Source organism: Ylistrum balloti, unplaced genomic scaffold (assembly GCF_031769215.1).
Source record: "Ylistrum balloti isolate Yb309-2 unplaced genomic scaffold, AGI_CSIRO_Ybal_v1 Utg371126, whole genome shotgun sequence".
Taxonomy (NCBI): Eukaryota; Metazoa; Mollusca; class Bivalvia; order Pectinida; family Pectinidae; genus Ylistrum; species Ylistrum balloti.
The window spans coordinates 28,156-55,401 of NW_026782618.1; the positions used below are offsets into that span (position 1 = coordinate 28,156).

The window sequence follows — 27,246 nt, forward strand, 5'->3', positions numbered from 1 at the left end:
TACCTTTCTCTGAAACAACCTAGGCCCACTCTCAAGGTCACAGGCTTTAAATACGTTTACAGGATAAAGATTGTATTTTGAAGGACAAGACCTCAATGGATTTATAATTCATTCTGTTGTCAAAGATATGAAATATATATTAAGTGTTAGAGGAGGCTTTGTGAAAGATTTCTACATTCCTGATTCTTTGATTACACATTCCAGTCCTTCAATGGGCCAGAGTCAGAGGTATACATGAATGTTAATAGCTCAAAGGATCAACGAACTTATTAGAGAGTTAATTCCAAATGATACAAAATCAAAAACAGCTTTATACAGACTGTGCTTTATTAGTTTGTATGTTTGTCAACTGTGAACACTTTTCCTGATCAGCTGTTAATCATGGAGGCTTTATATCGTAAGTTTGTGAGAGAAGCAGACATGATATTAACATACCTATTCAGGAATTGACGGACTGAAAGTCACAGATTTTTCCTTTAAGAAATTATGACCAGATGATTTTTTTTTTCGTTATGACTGATTTAATTCTTTTGTAGAATTACTTGTGATATATAGTATCTCAATTAACAAATCATACTATGCACATTGCTCACAAATCAATGTAACTAGTTCTAGTATGTTATATATTGAAATTCCTGGAGCTTGAAGGTTCTGACTTTAAATGATTTTTTCAGCTCCTTTATACATGTATGTTTATTACATTTTCAGTGAAATAGCTAAATTTATCCATTTGATAAGAAGGTATTCACTGCAGTGATGATATGAAAAATATATATAAATATATTTAAGAGTAGTGTAACTGTGATGTAACTTTGTACATTTGACCAATCATAGCAGTGCTTTCCAGTCACTGCTTTGAAATTAACCAATTTTCATGTTTATAGGTAAAAAAGGTGAAGATTGCATAAGTTGGTGTTCCATCCAATATTTTCTCCATGTACATTTGGAGTTTAGTTCAAGATACACTTGTACTAACACAAGAAACCGTCCCAGATATGTCACATGTAAAACAATGTACAGTGAGCTAATTATTTTTTGTATATTGTACATATGGTATGGTATGAATGTCGGCATAAGATTGCAGTTTTTTTTTTTTTTTTTTTTTTATAAAATCAAAAATTTTGATTTGAATGAATTTTAAGAGATGTATTGTCTATAGTTTTGTCACTGTTTACAAGATCCGTCCAATGGTGTATATTTTCCTGAAATTGCTGTATTTGATATTGGATATATTGGACTTGCTTTATATATTATTATAATTACCACATGACGTTAAAACAAAATCTCTAACATAAGTTAATGGATGGGCTTATTGTCAGTATATCTCCCCTAATAGGGTAATTTATGAAGAGTGAATATAATTGTAAAAGTAAGGAAATAGTTTAAGATAATATATTTCAGTGGGGTTTCCAGTTTCATGATTTTCCAAGAATGCACATTTTGTAAGCACTTGATTTCATGGATGGATAAATCTTCACAAAATCCACCATTACTGTAATTCATGTGAACATTTTTCTGTTTATAAGTTCATGGACATACAAATTCCTAGATTTAGAGTACTTAAATTAATGAAAAATTATTCCCACATGAAGATTACTTATTTTACTACCTTTTTTTCCCGGTCTCTGCTAATAATAATTTTCTGTTAAGTAAGTGGTTAGTAGTTTCTCAAAAATACTCCAGCATATAGGTGTATATTTTCATTGCTTTATCTTTTATCACATGGTTGCCTTGTTTTATCAGTGACCACATAATGTTATTGCTTGTTACACAGATTGCATTGTGATGTAACAATGGAGACCATAGATATGGAAGTAGAAGGACATAAAGTTTGACATAGAAATGTCCATTTCCTACAATATTTGCAAGTATGATTGATCATGTGATAAAATGGGTCTTAAGTTCATTTCTGTTGGATATTTTTGAAACAAGTTACAATTTGTTATTTTGCATTCTCAAATATTCCTAAAAAAGGTTTTAAATTTAGTTTTTTAAATCTTTGTTTCATAATTTCCATATGAAATGCAAACTCATAAAAGATCCAGCATATAGATCTGATTATGTTAAACAGTCCAGATGCAAGCTTCCTTCGTCATAGTGAAAAAGAAAATCATAACTTTAATATTCCTTGTGATAAAGAATTGATACTGTAAAAACTGCCTACTATAAAATCCTGTATTTTCAATTAGCACAAATTTCATGGGTTTTTTTTTCAATATTTTTTCTTTTTTTTTGAAGATATTTTTGTTGGATTCAGTATTTCAGATATGCAAAGTACTCCAGAAATCTAACTAGTATGAACAGTTCACGGATTCATAGACTTGTGAAGTCCTTGATTAAGAGTATCTATAAAATCATTTGAAATAAACCTCCACAAAAATATGATTTTGCAGTATTCCTGGTTTATGAAAAAAAAAGAGAAGAAAAACGGTGAATGAATGACTGGTTATGTATTTGTATTGTAGACACCAGTCAGAGCCTTTATACCTATATTTTATACTTATTATAGAATATGTGTTGTGAAATTTGATAAAGGTATTCAACTTGTAAATTGTACAATAAATGAAAACATGAAGAAGTTAAACAAAAGATCATTAATACATGTATAAATGTGTTTAGTTTTTTATTTCTGAAATGTAGTCTAGAGGTTAACAGAATATCACTCCAACATACAAATTTTGTATATGTTCTTTTATATCACCTGCACAAAGAGCAAGTGATCTCATTGGAATGTCCGTCAGTCAAGTATCAATATTTCAACATCACAGGAGTGAAATGATTTAAAATCTTAAAATGTGACTTTTGAATAACCAAGAAATATAAAATCATTATTTTGAGCCAGTGGCATGGAAATGCTTCTAATGAAGAACATTAAGGAAGCTTTAGAGGTTGCTGGAGTAAACAAGATAATTCGCAAAAAATTAAGAAGCTAGAGTAAATTAAATTTTTACATGATTTTTCATTTTCAATGAGATTTTATGAAAAATGTTTTTGATGTTTTTATTTTTGCAAGCCTTCACATGCAAAAATTAACAAGAGTATCAGTGAAAGTGATGAATGCTCCCGGAAAACAATTTTATTTGGCACAAAATTTTACAAAGGGCGATAACACTGTAGTAACAGGGATGTGAGCTCCCGTCTTAGTGTGACCAATGTATACACAAAGTTTCATTGTCTTAGTTTAAATGCGAGCAGTTATGCACTGGACACAAAATATTTTAACAAAGTGCAATTACTCTGCAATGAAGTGGCTGCGGGCCAAGAATTTTGTACACTGAACATCATCTGAGTATGATCAATGTGTACACCAAGTTTCATGATTCTTGCTGAACTTTTGGTAAAGTTATGTTCTGGACACAAAAGAACAGACAGAATGATGGACAAACGGAGGGGCACACTATATGCTTCCCTAAAAATGTGTATGACGCAAAACCATTTAATGCCCGGGGCGAATTCACTGGATAAACCATTTCAGTTTGATGCATCAATCCATCCAGTCAATTGAAGAGTATATGTTTTGTTTTGACAAGGTTTACATCATCGCAATCTACACACTAGGTTCCCATGGGGATGGATGTTAAGAGGGACACCCAAATGGAACACAAAGCATAGAAAGAAAGGGCTGACAGGGAGGGAAATATCCAGATCTCAAGCATTGCAATGGGGGTAGTTAATTCATTTTCATTTCTACGATTTTCTCCATGGTAAAAAAAAAATTATATAAGTGGGTGGTGGGGTGTCGCAGTGGTGACGCAGTAGTGACACACTCACATTTCGACTTAACATTCACGTGATTTGATTCCCAATTGGACGTGGAAAGGGAAAGTGTCACCTAACCGACCACGGGTTTTTTCCCCAGATAACCTGGTTTTCTGATTACCTCCTGCAATAAGCCCCCTTGTATTGCTCGCTACACCAGGACAACAAGAGTGTAATATAAGTTGGATACTTTTTTGACATTTTTTTTTCAAAAGTTCATATTTAAAGTGTACCCTCAGTGAAAATAGAAATGAATATAGTGCAATCCTGGTAAAATACTAGCCGCAATATACACACTCTGCTAGAGAAAACTTCTCTTTAGCTCGATTGGTTGGACGTCAGACTGGTAAGCCATGGGTCCCTGGTTCGATTCCTAGCGGAGGCATTGAAATAAATAATTACCTCTGTTACAGTAGTATTATTTCATTTTATCCAAAGGGTTGAAAACCGCTAGAAAATCGTCCGACCCAATGCCCTGACATTGACGTGTAAAGTGTACAATCAGCCAAAGGCATTCTGATCTCCCAGAGTTACTGTCCTTCGTTTTCACTGTGTTAGTATGGCCGATAGGGACCGAGAATGCTTAAGAGTGACTCGAACTGAATGGGGCTCTAACGGTTGTGACGTCACAAGTTCAACCACTGGTAGCAGCCGCAAATAGGCAAGATCGAAAACAGCTATGACATGCAGCGTTAGGATGGAAATGACCGTTTTATAGTTTTGATGAATTAGATATTTCTGACGATTACATTATGCACACGATAAGCAGACATGAAATTTTCCAGAAGTGATCAAATTCAAACATATCTATTGTCAACATCAGAAGAAGAGATGAGGCACCAGTTATATATGGAAATGATTACTATCATCAAAACATGCTTACAATGTATATCTACAATAATTATGACTATTTAAATCAAAATCTGTTACTAGACTTAGTGAAAGACTGCACATGTCTGATGATATTTGAATTAAGGTTTACGGTAAGATTGGATTTCCGAACAAAATTGTATCCAAATTGAACGCAACATTCAAAGTAGTGAAATGCTATGGAAAGTAGCGAGACATTTACTCAGAAATTATCACAAGTACACGAAGTGTTATTTAAATTTACTAGTGAGCTTAATGGAAACTAACAAACGACTCAAGGGTAAAATAGACTGGTAGTATTTTAAACAGCTTCCTAGCACTGATGAGGAATTTGCCGTACATATTTCGTGCCAATATTTCTATATCCCAAAGTTATATACCGTGGTACTACTTCGGTCCAAAATTTCAGGATTTTCATAATATTTTTAATGCTGGTGTCTGTTGTTTTTTTTTCGTTAATGATAAGATTTATGACATAATATGTATAAATCATAAAGACAAATTAACATTATTGTGTATTTCTTATATTAGGTCGACATTTAAAATATTTGAGTTTATATACAGTACTTTCGTACGAGATGCTAGTATATCACGGACGTACATAAGATATTTCCGAGATAGTTTTCACGAAAATATAAATAAATCATGAGGTTCCATTTTTCACCATATACATGCATTTTACACAAATTATGATTTAGTATCTTGGTTCATTAATGAAATCATCTCGGTCTACTCTCTTAGTCTACTTAGGTGTGAAATATGTGTACAAGTAAATAACACTAAACACACACGTGTCAGGTGATGATGATGATGATGATGATGATGAAAGTTTTTCGTCTCCTTGACTCTGCCCGTCCAATCGACGTGTGTCGATTCTCTGACGATGTGTGTATTGGCGGATTCACGGCCAGGAGACAAATGGTCATCTTCATACCTGTGTCAAGGTATGAGATAAAAAGGGGTGTCAGCAGGTGGGTAAGGGGTAACCTGGTTTTGATGTTAGTGGGTTGGTGTAGGTTATCGTCTTCTGATTTTCCATTTTACACCAATGTCCTCAGTCCTGATAACGAGAAAATTTATAGGACCAATTATATGAATAATATCAATAAATACAATACGTTAAGTCTGATCAAATGCTTCATTAATACATTACTTATCTTCGCGAGACTTGAACGACCAGCTCTCTCTCTGTAAAATTCCGAAATTTGGTCAGTACATTTATCACGCGTTAACTTGCTATAATCGCTGGATTTAGAAAGCTAAGAAAATAACAAAATGATCTCCTCCCCATACCTCTAATTAATGCTACTATTCAAGATAAATTCTGTCACAAATACTACATACTTATTCACATTCTCTCCTGCTTTTTATAATTACAAGATAAAATGCACATGTTGTCGCTCATTATGGGTATAGATTTTTGTACTAGAGTATTTGTTCCAATAGTTTGTCTGCATTTGTAAAGAAATGGGCGGCGGGTACCGTCTTTCGTTAATTTGACTGAATTTTTAATCGCTTGGTTTGTGTTGTATAAATGAAGGATTCGTCATATTTTCTAGAGATCAATTGGATAATAAAAAAGAATAATGTTTACAATCGCTAGATTTACAAATTATGAAAACACATATTAATCTAGAAAGCATCCTCGCTTGTGTTTAGACTTCCACATAGAGTACATCGGTTGTCTTCTCAAAGGGTAAAAAAAATCCTAATTGAAATTGTAAAAGAGTCTTTTTTTAAATGTATGTAGCACTTATGTAACCTACAGAAGTGTCAACGGAATATATCACATAATAAGCCAAAAATTCGTCAATAAAACACACGATGGAAACTTCCTAGTGTATGTCTAAAGGGCTGTTTCGACAGTGTTGAACTTGTGATGTCACAGATGTGGGCTACCCATAAATGTGCATTTCAGATAAAACGTAACATCTCGGAAACGGATTTTACTACGACGTTCGCACTTTGCTGGCCTTCTATTGTATAACATGAAGTATTTTATGGCTAAATATAGCAAAACACTCAGGCTACACCCCAGTTCTCCTAAGGGCCCACATTCAATCGAATGCAGCAGACAGTATTCTTGGGGTCATTGATGTCCCTTTAACAGAAGACAAAAGATGAGCTTGAGCCATATTCAAGATCATAAGGTAAAATGTTTTTATATATCCGAACAAATTATTCTGAATAATCGAAAGGTCCAGAGTCATATGATATTTGACTGAAAGCATGCTGGGATGAATAACCTTAACACCACTTTCAAGGTCACGTTGATGAAATATATGTATATTCAAATCTTCGAACAACCTGTGCTGGGCACAAAGAAATTCTAGAGGGCAGTGTATAGAGACTAATATACATAGTTATGGCTTCAGATCAGTGGATCAATACATGTCTCTTGGACCTCTTGGGTTTTTTTCTGACCTTTATTTACTTTGTACATCTGTATTTAGACAATCTTGATAGCATATACTACAGCACACACGTGGCCGATCACATGTGAATCTTGACTCCAAATGCGCGTTATCATGGTAAATAAATGATACGATATTTTATCGTTCCTACGTAGTACTGCTACTAAAGATGTATACAAATCGGTCACTCGTTTTCTGTTGATTACGGACAAGATATTACAGGTATACACAATCTGTGTAAGGTTTTAGTACCCAGGTGTCCGACAGGTGTAACAGAGCGGGACAATTCACCACAGGTAATATCAAAACCTAGAACAATAGAAGTCAGATCATGTGTAGATTTCAACTTAACAATAACTGGATAATTACTAAGCTTTGTAAACGTAAGCGACTGTCGTGAGTGTTTCGGACGGAGTACTTATGTACTTACATACACAACTGTGCAACTGCCAGAAATGATCTGCGTGGAAAATTTGAGAAATAGACAATTATGAAAATATTGCATTGGAAGGAGAGTTTGGTGGGGATGGGGGTTGGGGCAATTTACATGGCGGTTTTGGTGATATCGCGGGTAAAAAGGTAAGTTTTTTAATTAATTTTGAAACTTTTTTTATGTGCACGGATAGTCCGAGTTATCATCTGTCGTTCTATCAACTTAAGTATAATTCGGACAAGTTTAAGGACTACAGCGAGCCAACTGTATCAACAATAGTTTTCTGTACCATTCCACACGTACACCCTACACAAACACACACACACACACACAAACATGTCTGGGGTCGGGAAATTTAGGGTGGGACAGTTTGATAATTAGTTTGAATATGAAAAAATATAAGGCAGTTTCACTTTCCCATAGGGAGGTGGGGGTTGGGGGTGGGGGGTGGGGAATAGGTGGTCTCTTTTCACCATTGTGGTGTTATGAACGGCGTTTACTCTACGGTTGTGGTATTTTGACCCGGTGTTCATTTAACCATGCTTCACAATATCATGTCACACCGGTACCCTTCACCGACTAATTTATATATATAGCATAAACCTTTTAATAGAAGGCTAACTTTGGCTCACGTGACAGACAAACTAGGAATTTTAATGAGTTATGATCCGTCTGATGTTAGTGCATCAGATATCCGAGACTGTTTGATAAGCAAAATTCTTATGGCATTCTCATTATCAACCTAGAGCGTTTTCGTGTACTCAGATTAATGACTGATTTCCGACATTTCTCTTTCTTGCTTTGTCGCATTTTCATAATGCGACAATGCGACAAAGTATTAAAGCGAAACCGTAGAAATCAGCCATCCTAATCTCGAGTTCAAAAACCTGTACTGTGAACAATTTTCCATATATATTAGATGAATTCTATAAACAAGAAGATCCCCGTAATCCGCTCATAAGCCCATGTCTGGTAATAAGCCCACCTGTTTTTCTTGCTCTTCAATAGGATTACAAACACTTGTTATTCAGTGTCCTGTCGGAGGTAAAGCGTCGGCCCTGTGGATTCATTCTGAGCATATCATTACCCGATAATACACCAATCATTTCTACTAGTAAATAAAAAATAATCGTTTCCTGTGATAAGGCACGGCCATAAACAGCTTGGTGATAAAATATAAATGATTACGGTTCAGATAACACTATTAGTTCTTGATTGTTAAACAGCTAAGCTGACGTGACTGTATACTCAGCAATACAGGTCGTCGGTTGGTTTATAATGATCGATTTCCTGAAATGCCAATTGTCAAAAGTTTTCGGAGAGAACATACAAACATCTCTCTCAATTTTTCGATATTATCTGATGTAGATATGCACTTCTTCATCTTTCATGTTCTTTCTAAATTATTTTCAGGACTAACCTGCTCCCTACCTATATTTCGATTAATTTCTTTCGGTAATTTTCTCAGTCGCCTCCTAGGCTTCAATATTTAGGCCTTTAGCATCACTAGCGAGTCCTAGGAGGACGAAACAGCTGTGTGATGTAGCATCACTAGCGAGTCCTAGGAGGACGAAACAGCTGTATGATGTAGCATCACTAGCGAGTCCTAGGAGGACGAAACAGCTGTATGATGTAGCATCACTAGCGAGTCCTAGGAGGACGAAACAGCTGTATGATGTAGTTTGGTTCATTGTACTATTTTGCTTATAAAATGACGATAATTAGCGGCCAAAATTTGTCGGGTAGCTAATCACGAAAGTATCGAGGTTGTTTGTTTTGTTTGATCAGACAGCAGATGTAGATCAGATCGCGTGTCGCCAAAACTATCTCTGGTGTCTCTTAGTTTTCGAAAGTAGTTAAACATTCAATGATATTAAAGGATAGTTCAAAATATGCATTCAGAAATAACGTTATTTCAGCATAATGATGGAGTCCATACAACATGAAACGGTTTTACTATCTCTGCACGATTTAAATCAGTTTGGTCGAAAAAAACGAAAATATAAACACGCAGAAATAGTCAGAATTCTTCGGAATTGGTCATGTGACTTATCAAATGTATATTGTTATGTCAGTTTTCCATCAGAACGAAGGAACCGTCATATCTCAGTCAGTAAGGGTGTTGGTCTGTATAAACTTAGGTGAAAATCCCAAATATGTGGTTCGGCGTTCCCTGTCGACCCATGGGGGTTTGTACTTCTCATGAACCTCAAAATGACCCTGTCTGCTAACAGGGTGTTTAACCAAACACCAGAACTCGCATAAATATTCGAGAGGCAATAGTTTAGAGGTTAATTCTATATCAATATATCTATGTTGTATATCTACGTCTTAATAAAACATCGTTATCAAAATCTGATAAGTTATCTATCCTAAGGTGTCATGGACTTGGCAAGCCTTGTTCAATAATGTGTATATCATTCTGGAAAACCTTACCTTTTCGCGTATCCGTAATGAAGTTTGTTCATTTTTCCTCCTTCATTTATTGATTATGTGTATGAATGTTTAACAGCTATATCATTCAAACTCTTAATCATCTCTTGATTTTCTAATTCCTCGGTGACAACCGACATTGTTCGATACAATTATATTTCCGGGTCTATTTGTATCTAGGTCAATTATATTTTCGGATTCAGTTGGATGTACATTACACCGTATATTTCCGGGTCCAGTTGTATCTAGGTCACACTGCGTTTCCGTGCGTATATAGGTCAAATCATATTGCCGGATACAGTTATGTTTTCGGGTTTAGTTTTATGAAGGCTAAACTATATTTCAGAATCAAGTTGTATTTCCTTTTATTTGTATCACAGTCAAACTATACTTACGGGTCCACTTGTACCGAGGTCACACTATATTCACGGGTCCACTTGTACCGAGGTCAAACTGTATTTACGGGTCTACTTGTACCGAGGTCACACTATATTTACGGGTCCACTTGTACCGAGGTCAAACTGTATTTCCGGGTTCATTTCGCGTCAAATGCATTTCTGGATCCATTTGTGTCTACAATAGGCTCTCTATATGAGTCCTCTTGTATCGATATTTATCAAACACAAGATATGCACAAGCGTACACGGTATTATAATGAGATTCTTTAGGAAATTCTTTGCAATTTCCAAAACATTTGCAGCGTTAAAATGAATCAGCAATAAAATTAATGGTCCTATATTTTGTATTTATCTGTCTGTCCGTCCAGCTGTCTTTATCTATTCATTTCTTAATTAAAATGTTTTCGTTATGATCTTTTCAAAAAGCGATATCTACAAAAAAAATGGTGTATTTAACTGACGTATCGTTTTGGTTTAGACTATTTACATACGTATAAATTAGTTTATATATGTATATATATATATATATCTGATTCCAGGGAGATGGCGCTTATTGAGTCGTTACTATGGTTACCGTTAGCGCTGCTTGGGCAAGTAGCCAGAGTGATAGAAGCCTTACTATTCGTGATGGTGGGTAAGAAAAGAAACAATCGGAATTTATTTGTCATAAAAAGGATATGTGATTTATACTATCTCAAGGTTGTGGTTAAATCTTTCATTATTCAATATTGACGGCGACATTTACAAACAAGGAGCCCAATGCACATGTGTCGCTATTCTGATATCACATCGACGTAGTTGAAATTCAAAGTCTTGATTAATGAAATGAAGCCGTTTGAAAATTTTAACAAATTTGATTCTTGTGACCTTTGATAAGAGTGTAGGGTCTCGTGCGTCCGAGCGTAACTCTTTAATGGCTTGAGAATGGAAATTGAAATACTTGACAGAGTTACCTCCCTTCCCATGTGTGTTTCCTTTGTTTGTCGACAGCCTAAAAACCAGAAGTGTCACTACATTGAGAAATAATCTCGAGACAAGTGGAGAAACTACGGCAAAATTTAGTTCTGGTATTTACAAATACAAGCTGATCATCAGAAATTAAAGTTTCAATTTTCAATTACATTTTGTAATAAGGAACACACCCAGATGCCGAACTGTATATTTTGTCCTGTTCTTGCGTGAGTGAGAGAATTACATCGCGAATTGTTCCTCCTATACCAAGATATTTGCATTGTCAACGCATTTAAATCCAAATCAGCATGCACCTCGCAAAGTTAAGTCTGTTCAAACGTAGGTTATAATTAATTTGATATAAACTTATTATGTTATCACTGAATGTAGTCTTATCTGGACGTAATCATTGAAAGACAAAATATTTTAAGACAAAGTCTTTTTCATAGTAGGGTTTTGTACACCTCGTAGGATTTCAAAACAGAAATAAGTCACATATCCTGAATTTAGGCCTTTTAGTTAGCCAAAAGATGTCATTTGAAGGGTTTGTGATCATGAATATAAGACAAGGCCATTCTTTTCGCAAATTGTTTTGGACTGTATCCAGGGAATCTACCAGCCAAACGTTATATGATCCCAAGACTTTTGATAAGAGAGAAGTTGTTTGAAAGTTGTAACAAATCTGACGCAAGTGACCTTGAATATGAGTCAAGGTCATTTTTCCGCAAACGATGTCTGATTTCATCCCAATTTTTCATAAGTCTTTCTTTTTATAAAGAATATGGGCCTTTCAGTTCATAAGAAGAGATCGTTTAAGGAGTTCAGCAAATTTAGCCCCTGACACCTTGAATATAACTCAAAGTCATTTCTTATCTTTATCGAAGGAACATTCCAGCCAAATATTATCAATATGGACTTTTTGGTTATTGAGGGAAAAAGTCATCTAAAACTAAAAGTTTAAGACGGATGAACGGACGGACGGACGACAGAAGCTGTATTCACTTGGCCCTTCGGACAAGGTCAGCTAAACAAACCATGGAAAGGTAGTACGAAAAAGATACTTTAAAGACATTTCATAGTTATGGTTCATATTTTGATTTAAACAGATTTTATTGTAAATAAGTAGCGATATGATTTATCATAACTTATATCAATCCCTTTCCAAACATATTCATAAACACATGATATTTACAAGGTGGCAGTAGGATATAATAATAATGAAACTATTATAAACAAGTTGAGAGAGAGAGAGAGAGAGAGAGAGAGAGAGAGAGAGAGAGAGGTGTACAACATTTGTATGTTGATAATACTTTGTGTATATGTAGATCTTGCATCTGCTCCTTTTCCATGGCTCCTTTTTATGGTTATGGTTTAATGGTTACAACTCATTCAAATCCCAGCTGCTGATACACCCTTTTACATTACTAAGACTCGTTAACATGCGGTGGACCTCGTGCATAATTTTCGGTCTGTTAGTAACCAGATTCCGACTTAAAATGACCAGACTGTTCACGGGACGACAAGCACAGCAAACAAAATATGCTAAATAGTTGAATTGCATCTTCAGCCGTTTTGTCTTCCTTGGACTCGTCAGAGAATCGCGAGAATCGAAATCGACACAAACCAATGATAAAATAATGATGATTTCATTGTTATATAAAACACTGAGGATTTGCAATAGGTCTGATAGTCAGTTAGACAGTTAACATATACAGACTTAGGTGAAGATCTGAGGTGAGTGGTTCGACGCTCCCTAGCCGTGTCGGTTAGTGTTTCTAGAGAAGCTGAGAAACGGACAGGTCTATGCTGACGTGGTTGTGTCTTTGGGCAAGACTCTTACTCTTTTTGCTTGGAGTGACGTGTGATGGACCTCCAGTATATTGTTCAGTGAGATAGCTACAACAGTCAATACAAGGAAACCACGCCTCCAAAATGACTGTACGGTTCACGGGGCAATAAATATAATAAAGAAACAAATACTGTTATATCATTTCATACCGATGTATATAATTACATTGTTGTAGATTTTAGATTGATTGTTAATCATGTTCATGACTTTTCGTGCTGTTTTCCCCCTATCTAGATAGAATGGTACGACGTTTATGTATACTCGCCTTTACAAAGATGGCTGTCACCAGTGGTTGCCTCCATACCACGTTCTTTGACCATCAACGGACAAGTCTATGATGTGTTCACGGCCAACATCGTCTCGTGGTCACGGACCCTGCTGGTCATCCCAATAGCCATTAGTCTCAAGTAATGTCGCTTTCATCATCTTCTTAAAAGTCGGTCCACGCGTCCACTTATTTTCATCTCTCGGAGTTATTTTCCCCGTAGACGGTAAAGCAATAAGCTAGACAGACGAATGGGGCCGAGCAAGTTGTCCGTGTCGGAGTTGTTCTCAGATGTCAGTTAATGAATGTTCATTAGTCTGAACCATCGCTCGTACAATATTTGATACTCAATAAAATCACATTTCTAGTTCATATAATGCCAGGTTCTCTTCAGAGTTATTTTCTACACTATATTCTATATCATCTTTGTGATAAATTGCTGATCATCAAACTGTATGAATATTAAAATGTGAAAGAAAGTCTTTCTAAAGATGTCCAGCTTCGAATTTAGTATGATGATATAATTTAGAATCCCTTCAAAAAAATGTGAAATTTTTGTGAAATGTCGAACCATCATGCTTATTTTGTTCTATAATCTATATGTAATCTAGTCACACTATTTTCGAAATAGCGTACCATGTACAAAGGATAAAAGTACAGCCGAAAAAGTAGATCGATTCCTTACTAACTCTGGGTAGGTCAGTGACAGTACGCTTCACACTGGTCATTTGTCTGATTAAGGTGACTGTCTAGTCATCGAAACACCACATTCAAATCTTCGCTGGTTGTGTTATATATATATATAATTTTCCTATTGACATTGTCATCATGAAGAAGAGGTTCCGAAATATTGAAACATTGTTTTCTATCTCCTGGAGTAAAATTTCTGCAATAACAGCGGTAGGAGGTATTTTCATAAGCTTTGTAACGAAAGAGAAAAAAAAAACACCAACTGAAGCATTGAGATTTACAAAAAGCGAGCGCGTGTCCTCTGTCCACAGGTATGAGTATTCCGTGGTTGGATTCCTCTGTCCACAGGTATGAGTATTCTGTGGTTGGATTTCTCTGTCCACAGGTATGAGTATTCCTCTGTCCACAGGTATGAGTATTCCATGGTTGGATTCCTCTGTCCACAGGTATGACTATTCCGTGGTTGGATTTCTCTGTCCACATGTATGAGTATTCCGTGGTTGGATTTCTTTGTCCACAGGTATGAGTATTCCGTGGTTGGATTTCTCTGTCCACAGGTATGAGTATTCCGTGATTGGATTTCTCCTGGTACTACTCCATGACTTCCTGGATCACGTGGACGGTATCGTAGCCAAACAGCACCGTAAGATGTTTGGACAGGTTGACGATCCATTGCTGGGCGGATTCATGGACGCGTTTTGTGACAAGGTTTGACTAAAAACAACATAGCGGATGTCAATGTTGGAGAATAATGTTTTCTGTGGTATTTGTTCTTTTTCCTTGTTTATAATGGCGGTGTCTGATGTTGTTCAATTTGTTACGGTATTTTACTGTTTCATAAACATTTTTTTGCAATTGTTCTCTGACTGTGATGACTAGCCCTTTCTTACTGTAATGACTAGTCACTGGGTTTTTTTCAGTGATGACTAGTTTTTTTCTACAGTAGATGAAAAAGCTTCGTCGGAACGTTATGATAGACCAAAGGAAGATTATTGATCCTGCAAAATGCAATGTAGAATTATGATATTTTTCGTTATTATAGTTTAGTTAAATGTTTGTAGGTGATAGTGACAAAACTGAAATCAAAATGACGACGATTATTTTAAACCCACGTCGATTTAATATTTTACGTCTTTCAAGATTGTCAACGTGCTGTGCCTCTGGTCGATACTGATAGTGACCGATTTTGAACCGATGACTTTTCAAGAAATGCTTCTGTTATTGGTCTCCTGTTTCGTCATTATTGGATACGAATTCGTGATAGGTGTTGTACGTGTACAGGACTACTTTAGAGTCTATTATCAGAGGTAAGAAACGTTAGAAAAAAGTTTACTTCCTAAAGTTTTCATCAATACTGAAGCTTCATAAGCGCAATACTGAGAAGAACCAAACAATACTAGCTTTACTGGTTTTTGCCCTGTAGAACATTTCTCACGGATTTAGTAGACATTTCGCTCATTAAATGGCTTATATTTCAACATCACATACGACATAGAAATAAAAATGGTGATTCCGCAGATGATGGAAAATGATAATGGTGAACGACATGATCAAATTGAAAAATGCATTTCCTCTTTGCTCGCTGTAGTTGAATCACGTTTGAAAGTGTTACATGTTGCAGTATCGAGTCATTCTTTACCTAACACTAGCGGTACTGGGTTGGAATCTAAAGCGATACGCGATGTGAAATGGTGTTTCTCCAACGGAATTTGATTTGAAAAAAAGAGATGTCACTGAAGAAGTTTAATAATCTATTCCTATCATATCTTCAATTGAAATTTTGCAATGAACGGTACTGATATCTACCGTACAGCGTTTGTTATAAATGCGCCGTTTAGAATGTGAATATTGAAAATTTTTCATAATCATTAAAAAAAAAAAAGATTTTATATGGCATAATCTGAGGTTTGATATTACTACTGCCTCTGGTGGTTCAGTGAACACGTATCCTCTATCAGCATTTAAATCCTTCTGGTTTCTGTCTCATTACATTGGATTTATTTGTAGAGAATACAACCTAGAAATCACGTCAGACAACACTGTTAACACGGCTGCTGTGATGGAGGGAAAACTGAAGGAGAAACTGGAATCCATGGGAATAGGTCTCCTGTGTTTAGCCCAGTCCTCAGTGAACACCACCACGTCAGTGTGTACGTAAATCGGCTGTTTACTTCGTTTACTATACAACTGGTACATATGTAAACAAACTAATCTTATATACTCGGAGACCCCGGAAGTAAGTGCCTGTAATGTTAATGATGGTGAAGGTAAACGGGTAGAAGATCCATGTTTTGTTAAGTCGTTACATAAATTATTCAAAACCACTATTAAGAATTTCCTTTATAATCTTCCATTTTCCATAATAACATCTAATAGGTTTTAATCTAATTCGACACGTGTTTATTCATTTTGTCGACAGTTGGCATTGCTGGAATTCTGTGTCTTCTTTTATCTGTCCGCCTTGCGCATGCGTCATTATGCCACAAACTAAATGCCAGAAAAAGTACGAAAACGGTCGTTAATCAGCCAAACCCCAGAGCCGAGACGGAAGAAAAGAAACGAGAAAAGAGAACGTCGCAATCCGACGATAGCAATAAAACGACAGAGGAGGAAGAGAACAGAAAATCGGTATGTTCTGAATCTTTTCACATCCTGTAGGAGAACTCGGAATAAAGGTCAGAAATGACTGACCTGGTCTTGAATTTGGCGATTTCTTATCAAAGTCAACGTTTACAGTTCTTATTAATGATTACACCCCGTCCGATTTTTACCGCACTCATTAAAATCTGTTTGAAATCTTCTGAATGTCCTTCTTAACTTTTGAAAATGAGTCAGTCGTCATTTTAATGAACAAAAAAAACCCCCAAATTCTTATTTAATAGGATGATGTTAATCTGGACACGATTTCTCCCCTAAGAGGAAAACCGCCAACCGTAAAATTCGACAGGACCACGTCGTATGAAGATGACGGAAGTAGCAGGTATGTAAGGTTATAGACATTTGGGAGGTCATGATGCGATAATTATGTTTGAGGTCATTCTCGAGATAATGGGGCAGTAGAAACAGCATCAACGGTAGAACATGACACCAGATAGTACATGACACCTGATAGTAAATGATACCTGATAGAACATGACACCAGATAGTACATGACACCTGATAGTACATGACACCTGATAGTAAATGACACCTGATAGTACATGACACCAGATAGTACATGACACCAGATAGTACATGACACCAGATAGTACATGACACCAGATAGTACATGACACCTGATAGTACATGACACCTGATAGTACATGACACCTGATAGTACATGACACCAGATAGTACATGACACCAGATAGTACATGACACCAGATAGTACATGACACCAGATAGTACATGACACCAGATAGTACATGACGCCTGATAGTACATGACACCTGATAGTACATGACACCAGATAGTACCTGATAGTACATGACACCTGATAGTACATGACACCTGATAGTACATGACACCAGATAGTACATGACACCAGATAGTACACGACACCAGATAGTACATGACACCTGATAGTACATGACACCAGATAGTACATGACACCAGATAGTACATGACACCAGATAGTACATGACACCTGATAGTACATGACACCAGATAGTACATGACACCTGATAGTACATGACACATGACACTAGATAGTACATGACACCAGATAGTACACAACACCAGATAGTACATGACACCTGATAGTACATGACACCAGATAGTACATGACACATGACACCAGATAGTACATGACACCAGATAGTACATGACACCTGATAGTACATGACATCAGATAGTACATGACACATGACACCAGATAGTACATGACACCAGATAGTACATGACACCTGATAGTACATGACACCTGATAGTACATGACACCTGATAGTACATGACACCAGATAGTACATGACACATGACACCAGATAGTACATGACACCTGATAGTACATGACACCTGATAGTACATGACACCAGATAGTACATGACACCTGATAGTACATGACACCAGATAGTACATGGCACCAGATAGTACATGACACCTGATAGTACATGACACCAGATAGTACATGACACCAGATAGTACATGACACCTGATAGTATGACACCTGATAGTACATGACACCAGATAGTACATGACACATGACACCAGATAGTACATGACACCAGATAGTACATGACACCTGATAGTACATGACATCAGATAGTACATGACACATGACACCAGATAGTACATGACACCAGATAGTACATGACACCTGATAGTACATGACACCAGATAGTACATGACACCAGATAGTACATGACACCTGATAGTACATGACACCAGATAGTACATGACACCTGATAGTACATGACACCTGATAGTACATGACATCAGATAGTACATGACACCAGATAGTACATGACACCTGATAGTACATGACAACAGATAGTACATGACACCTGATAGTACATGACACCAGATAGTACATGACACATGACACCAGATAGTACATGACACCAGATAGTACATGACACCTGATAGTACATGACACCAGATAGTACATGACACCAGATAGTACATGACACCTGATAGTACATGACACCAGATAGTACATGACACCTGATAGTAAATGACACCTGATAGTACACGACACCAGATAGTACATGACACCTGATAGTAAATGACACCTGATAGTACATGACACCTGATAGTACATGACACCAGATAGTACATGACACCTGATAGTACATGACATCAGATAGTACATGACACATGACACCAGATAGTACATGACACCAGATAGTACATGACACCTGATAGTACATGACATCAGATAGTACATGACACCAGATAGTACATGACACCTGATAGTACATGACACCAGATAGTACATGACACCTGATAGTACATGACACCAGATAGTACATGACACCTGATAGTACATGACACCTACCAGATAGTACATGACACCAGATAGTACATGACACATGATAGTACATGACACCAGATAGTACATGACACATGACACCAGATAGTACATGACACCTGATAGTACATGACACCTGATAGTACATGACACCAGATAGTACATGACACCAGATAATACATAACACATGACACCAGATAGTACATGACACCTGATAGTACATGACACCTGATAGTACATGATACCAGATAGTACATGACACATGACACCAGATAGTACATGACACCAGATAGTACATGACACCTGATAGTACATGACACCAGATAGTACATGACACATGACACCAGATAGTACATGACACCAGATAGTACATGACACCTGATAGTACATGACACCAGATAGTACATGACACCAGATAGTACATGACACCAGATAGTACATGACACCTGATAGTACATGACACCAGATAGTACATGACACCAGATAGTACATGACACCAGATAGTACATGACACCATGATAGTACATGACACCAGATAGTACATGACACCTGATAGTACATGACACCAGATAGTACATGACACCAGATAGTACATGACACCAGATAGTACATGATACCTGATAGTACACGACACCAGATAGTACATGACACCTGATAGTACATGACACCAGATAGTACATGACACCAGATAGTACATGACACCAGATAGTACATGACACCAGATAGTACATGACACCTGATAGTACATGACACCTGATAGTACATGACACCTGATAGTACATGACACCTGATAGTACATGACACCTGATAGTACATGACACCAGATAGTACATGACACATGACACCAGATAGTACATGACACCTGATAGTACACGACACCAGATAGTACATGACACCAGATAGTACATGACACCTGATAGTACATGACACCTGATAGTACATGACACCTGATAGTACATGACACCAGATAGTACATGACACCAGATAGTACATGACACCTGATAGTACATGACACCTGATAGTACATGACACCTGATAGTACATGACACCAGATAGTACATGACACCAGATAGTACATGACACCTGATAGTACATGACACCAGATAGTACATGACACCAGATAGTACATGACACCTGATAGTACATGACACCTGATAGTACATGACACCAGATAGTACATGACACCAGATAGTACATGACACCTGATAGTACATGACACCTGATAGTACATGACACCAGATAGTACATGACACCAGATAGTACATGACACCTGATTGTACACGACACCAGATAGTACATGACACCTGACAGTACATGACACCTGACAGTACACGATACCATATATTTTTCGACAGCTTTAATGAAAATTTAAATAATAGTGTGCAACAAAGACAGTATGCATTTTTTCACGTCTAGATGTGGTGCGCCGGTTCGCAAACGAATTTTGTTGAGTTTGTCTCAAGACCAACTCAGTTCATCATCCCATGAAATCGACATAAGCAAGATTCAATCCTTATGTTTCAATTAACGCTTCTTTTTTCTATAGCATGGAAAGTGACGCAATTTATCTTCTACTTTCATTTTTGTTTCTTGTCATCATATTGTCTGATGTCATACAAGCAAATAGTCCGTCATTTGAAGACAGATTATTGTGACAGGTTGAAATTTCAGCGTGGTTACTTAATATTCAATGAAACTATATAGTAAATAGGAAAAGGACACCAGGAAAAGTGAGAATTGAAATAAAAAGACACTCCCAAATATGTCATCGGGAAATATCGTTATCAAGTCCTGAACATTCAATATCTTTCGAACAATTTTTATGAAGATCATGATATAGAGAAAGCACAAGATAGTTTACATCAGCTTTGAGTTTTTGCATAAGAAAGCATAGTCCTCCAGTGAAAAATGAAGTTTAGAAATCTTTATTGGTAAAAAATTTCTGATAACAAACATTTTAAAAATAGATATAACATTTTTTTCTGAACTTGTGCGAGTATTTCTAAAAATCCAATAACTGCGTTAAAGGTTATTGCAGATTTGCAATGTCATGTTAGGAACAAAAGTGTTGTTCCTGTTTGGATTGAGGACGATGTATGCATTTTGACAATTAGGAACGACCTAAGTTATAAGGCCTGTCCTGAGAAGGAGAGCTATCAATACATGGTACATGTTGTAGAATATTCTTCTATGGTGAAATCAGACAAACTGGAATGTATAATTTCACTATGACCTGATCATGAGGTGTACAGGTGTATTTGGACCCATTCAAACTATGTTTACCACATTTTTAGACACCTGCCACATGTTCTCAAGTCCCTGTGAACAGTTCTTCTGTTTGCCTTGATTCTTTAAGTTGTACGCAATTTCAGCAGCATTGTCTCTGTAACACTAACATTGTTTTATCCCTCATTTCATTAAGTTCCATTTCGTATGAGGAAATCCTGGAGTCTGACCCTCACTTAAAGGATGTCATGCATCGCCTGGTTCGACAGCACTCCGTGCCTTCTATTGGTCTAGACGGACGGGTAGATAAAGTCTTTTCTGTTGGGTGTTTTGACCTTTTCCATGATGGTCACCGCTGTTTGCTGCATCGCTTGAAAGCCATTGGTAAACAGGTATAGGCTGTGTATTTGTCTTAATTAGAAATACTTCCAACGATTATCTGCCAATTTGCTTTATTTTACCAAAATAATTAATAAAAGTAAATATATGCACCTGTTGATGGCAAGTTTTTCCTTGTTAATGCTCTCTTACCTTTATAGGGGCACTGTGTAGAAAAGGCAAGAATTTTTAAATTTTCTGTTCAATTGCTTTTAAATTTGATACAGTGATACACAAATGGAAAGGGTTTGATGTACATACCAGGTTTTTCATGTAACCCTGTCTTTTTAGAGTTATGCTCCATTTTACAATTGTATGGTGTAGTTTACTTCATTGTTTGACTCTGCTGTCTCTTATCCAAACTTGTATTAAATGTTGATATTCATCTGTGTATTTTTTGTATAATCTTTGTACTGTTAATCTTGTCAGGAGATCTCTCTCAGTGCTCAACCTGTTTATTTTTTAAAAAGGCAGACCTAATTGCCATGACATGAAGTTACATTTCCTGAACTGCGCTTTGATTCAACTGAATTAGGAAGAGTTATTGCCCCTTGTAATCATTCAGTTTCTCAAATGATTTCTGTCAAACATGGTTTAATCACCATCACCTTGAATTTTGATTTCCTTAATGGCATTGTGATTTCGCAAGTTTTGGAATAGTTAATACCCTTTGTTTTTAGGTCACATAGGTGAACTATAGCCGTCGTCTTTTATTCATCATCGTGCACCATCCGCTGTGTGTAAACTTTCCATTTAAATGGCTTCTTCACCAAAACACCAGGGTGCTGATATTGGACCTCTAGCATGATGGGATGAAGGGTTACAAAGTTTGTTAAAATGAATGACCATGACCTATTTCAAGGTCACAGGGGTCAAATATGTTAAAATCTTGAAACAGTCTCAATAACCAAAAGGCTTAGGGTGCTGATATTTGGCCTGTGTTCAACAAGCATGATATCTGGAGTAATGAATATGATATCAAGTTTGAAGAAAATCTCTTCATCAACCAACAATGTGTCTTCTATGTAGAGTAGATTATTTTGTTACTATTTGGCCTCTTACATATGTAGATTTTTATAGTCAGATGACTGTTCAGACCCATTGGTCTTCCGTTAATCCTACCTGGCTCTATAATAACATCTTATCATCAAGAGCTGTACAATAACAGGTGATTGTCATGTACTGTATAATAACAGGTGATTGTCATGTACTGTATAATAACAGGTGATTGTCATGTACTGTATAATAACAGGTGATTGTCATGTACTGTATAATAACAGGTGATTGTCATGTACTGTATAATAACAGGTGATTGTCATGTACTGTATAATAACAGGTGATTGTCATGTACTGTATAATAACAGGTGATTGTCATGTACTGTATAATAACAGGTGATTGTCATGTACTGTATAATAACAGGTGATTGTCATGTACTGTATAATAACAGGTGATTGTCATGTACTGTATAATAACAGGTGATTGTTAGGTACTGTATAATAACAGGTGATGGTCATGTACTGTATCATAACAGGTGATTGTCATGTACTGTATCATAACAGGTGAGGGCCAGGTACTATATAATAACAGGTGATTGTCATGTACTGTATAATAACAGGTGATTGTCATGTACTGTATAATAACAGGTGATTGTCATGTACTGTATAATAACAGGTGATTGTCATGTACTGTATAATAACAGGTGATTGTCATGTACTGTATAATAACAGGTGATTGTCATGTACTGTATAATAACAGGTGATTGTCATGTACTGTATAATAACAGGTGATTGTCATGTACTGTATAATAACAGGTGATTGTCATGTATAATAACAGGTGATTGTCATGTACTGTATAATAACAGGTGATTGTCATGTACTGTATAATAACAGGTGATTGTCATGTACTGTATAATAACAGGTGATTGTCATGTACTGTACAATAACAGGTGATTGTCATGTACTGTACACTAACAGGTGATTGTCATGTACTGTATAATAACAGGTGATCGTCATGTACTGTTCAATAACAGGTGATGGCCAGGTACTGTATAATAACAGGTGATAGTCATGTACTGTATAATAACAGGTGATTGTCATGTACTGTATAATAACAGGTGATTGTCATGTACTGTACAATAACAGGTGATTGTCATGTACTGTATAATAACAGGTGATTGTCATGTACTGTATAATAACAGGTGATTGTCATGTACTGTATAATAACAGGTGATTGTCATGTACTGTATAATAACAGGTGATTGTCATGTACTGTATAATAACAGGTGATTGTCATGTACTGTACAATAACAGGTGATTGTCATGTACTGTACAATAACAGGTGATTGTCATGTACTGTACAATAACAGGTGATTGTCATGTACTGTACAATAACAGGTGATTGTCATGTACTGTATAATAACAGGTGATTGTCATGTACTGTATAATAACAGGTGATTGTCATGTACTGTATAATAACAGGTGATTGTCATGTACTGTATAATAACAGGTGATTGTCATGTACTGTATAATAACAGGTGATTGTCATGTACTGTATAATAACAGGTGATTGTCATGTACTGTATAATAACAGGTGATTGTCATGTACTGTATAATAACAGGTGATGGTCATGTACTGTATAATAACAGGTGATTGTCATGTACTGTATAATAACAGGTGATTGTCATGTACTGTATAATAACAGGTGATTGTCATGTACTGTATAATAACAGGTGATTGTCATGTACTGTATAATAACAGGTGATTGTCATGTACGGTATAATAACAGGTGATTGTCATGTACTGTATAATAACAGGTGATTGTCATGTACTGTATAATAACAGGTGATTGTCATGTACTGTACAATAACAGGTGATTGTCATGTACTGTATAATAACAGATGATTGTTAGGTACTGTATAATAACAGGTGATTGTCATGTACTGTATAATAACAGGTGATTGTCATGTACTGTATAATAACAGGTGATTGTCATGTACTGTATAATAACAGGTGATTGTCATGTACTGTATAATAACAGGTGATTGTCATGTACTGTATAATAACAGGTGATTGTCATGTACTGTATAATAACAGGTGTGATTGTAACAGGTGAGGTACTATATAATAACAGGTGATTGTCATGTACTGTATAATAACAGGTGATGGTCATGTACTATATAATAACAGGTGATTGTCATGTACTGTATCATAACAGGTGAGGGCCAGGTACTATATAATAACAGGTGATTGTCATGTACTGTATAATAACACGTGATTGTAAGGTACTGTATAATAACAGGTGATCGTCATGTACTGTACAATAACAGGTGATGGCCAGGTACTGTATAATAACAGGTGATTGTCATGTACTGTATAATAAACAGGTGATTGTCATGTACTGTATAATAACAGGTGATTGTCATGTACTGAACAATAACAGGTGATTGTTAGGTACTGTATAATAACAGGTGATTGTCATGTACTGTATAATAACAGGTGATTGTCATGTACTGTATAATAACAGGTGATTGTCATGTACTGTATAATAACAGGTGATTGTTAGGTACTGTATAATAACAGGTGATTGTCATGTACTGTATAATAACAGGTGATTGTCATGTACTGTATAATAACAGGTGATTGTCATGTACTGTATAATAACAGGTGATTGTCATGTACTGTATCATAACAGGTGATTGTCATGTACTGTACAATAACAGGTGACGGCCAGGTACTGTACAACAACAGGTGATGGCCAGGTACTGTATAATAACAGGTGATCGTCATGTACTGTATAATAACAGGTGATGGTCATGTACTATATAATAACAGGTGATTGTCATGTACTGTATCATAACAGGTGATTGTCATGTACTATATAATAATATTTGAATATGTATTTGTACATTTATTTTGGAATACTTTAGAACTATCATGTTCTGTTAATTAGATTGACCGTGTCCTTCCTTTCTCCATATTTTGTTACATTCACTTAAATATCTTTTGAATACATGAATTCATATGTTTACATATTTTGACTAGCTACAGCTTCTTGTCCATGCCATTAACAATAATCAGAGCACTTGGTCTCAGAGTATTAATTAAGTGTTCAGGTTTTGCCAATGTGATTGGACCATTCTGATCTCCCATAGTTACTTACCTTCCCTCTATCAGTACACAATCATCTTGGCAGCACCCTGAGGGGGACTTAGAAAGCTAACGGGTTAAATGTATGGGTTCACCTGTCCAACCAAGTGGGTTTTTCCTGGGTACTCTTGTTTCCTCCCACAGTAAGACCTCTCGCGTGCTTCAATCCAGGCCACCAAGAGTGATTGCTATAAAATGATGTAACTAGTTTCACAATTATTGTAAAAGGAATCAAGTTGATAGCTAGGGGAGAGGTTTAATTCATGATTAAAACTAGTTACAGAAAACAGTTTCCATGAAACTTTCAAAGGTTCAAAAATAATTTTGAAATGAAGATTTTGATGAATTGAAACAAGAAATGGAAAGTTGGAAACAGAAAATATTTAAATTGGGAATGAAAATGACAAGATATTAATTTACTTTCTAGTAATGAGGAGGCTAAGAGCTAAATGTCCAGTTATTGCACAGGAACACATTAGGGAAATAATCAACAACTTGTCATACTTTAACATTGCGCAAATCATTTTTCCAACCAAAACAAGAGTGTCAGGTGTGCTTATTTGGGCGAATACGTACTACTATAATATAAGAGGCCGCCTGTTAGCCTGTTTTATTATCTAACAATATTGTGCTGACTGTGATGGCGCCTGTCATAAATATCTTTCCGTGTAAAACTTCTAACATTGTTGGAGTAGTTCGATATGGTGTTAGATAAAAATGATACCTCCAGGACTTCAGTGTTCACTTTATAGAGGTATATTTTGTCACTGGTTTGAACACATGTGCCATATTACTTCCCACAGGTTTACTGTATTGCTGGTACAGATCCTACCCCATTCCTGTCCTGTATCCTAGACACAAATGACGGGTGTTCTTGTGTTTACATCAGAGGGGATGACATGCAGGCATTCCCTGCACGAGAGTTCTGTGAGAAGTTAATGCCTGTAACGTTTCTTCCCTATTCTTCCGGTGTTTCCTCAACGAAGATTCGCAAGGAGCAACATGACTCCTCCAGATTCGGCCCACACGTCAAAGCAGACCACGATGACATCCTGTATTGATTTATATTCTGATAACTATTTATGTATTTCTTATGTTGTTGATCATACTTATCAACAATGAACCCCATGACCTGAAAGTGATTGTTTGAATAACCGAGATATGTATATTAGAGATGGATGTGAGAATTCCAAGACAAATTTCTCTGAGAGGGCATTGCACTACCCTATTTTGTGACTGTATGGAAGGACAACTCTCACACTGGTAGACACTGACAAATAGATACTGGAGAATATATATATATTTAACACATGATAGCTGCTTGAGAAAAATATATGTGTGAGAAGTCATTCCTTCATGAGAGTATACAGGTGAGCAATCCATAGGACTCCTAGTAAAATATGTAATTAATTACAGGAGAACATATAGGTGTGCGAGAATTCTTAAACAATTTAACCTCAAAATAGTGTAAGGATTCTAAGACA

The 27,246-nt window shown here is 36.2% G+C and overlaps 1 protein-coding gene across 1 annotated transcript; it reads left to right on the top strand.

The window, feature by feature from the left end:
• Positions 1-10,850: 10,850 nt before the first annotated feature.
• On the top strand, positions 10,851-26,823 carry LOC132560880 (uncharacterized). Its single transcript, XM_060225582.1, has 9 exons — positions 10,851-10,937; positions 13,342-13,514; positions 14,620-14,770; positions 15,203-15,369; positions 16,070-16,212; positions 16,482-16,690; positions 16,945-17,042; positions 21,433-21,628; positions 26,566-26,823. Exons 1-9 carry the CDS (start codon positions 10,851-10,853, stop codon positions 26,821-26,823), a joined length of 1,482 nt encoding a protein of 493 aa, XP_060081565.1.
• The last annotated feature ends 423 nt before the right edge of the window (positions 26,824-27,246 follow it).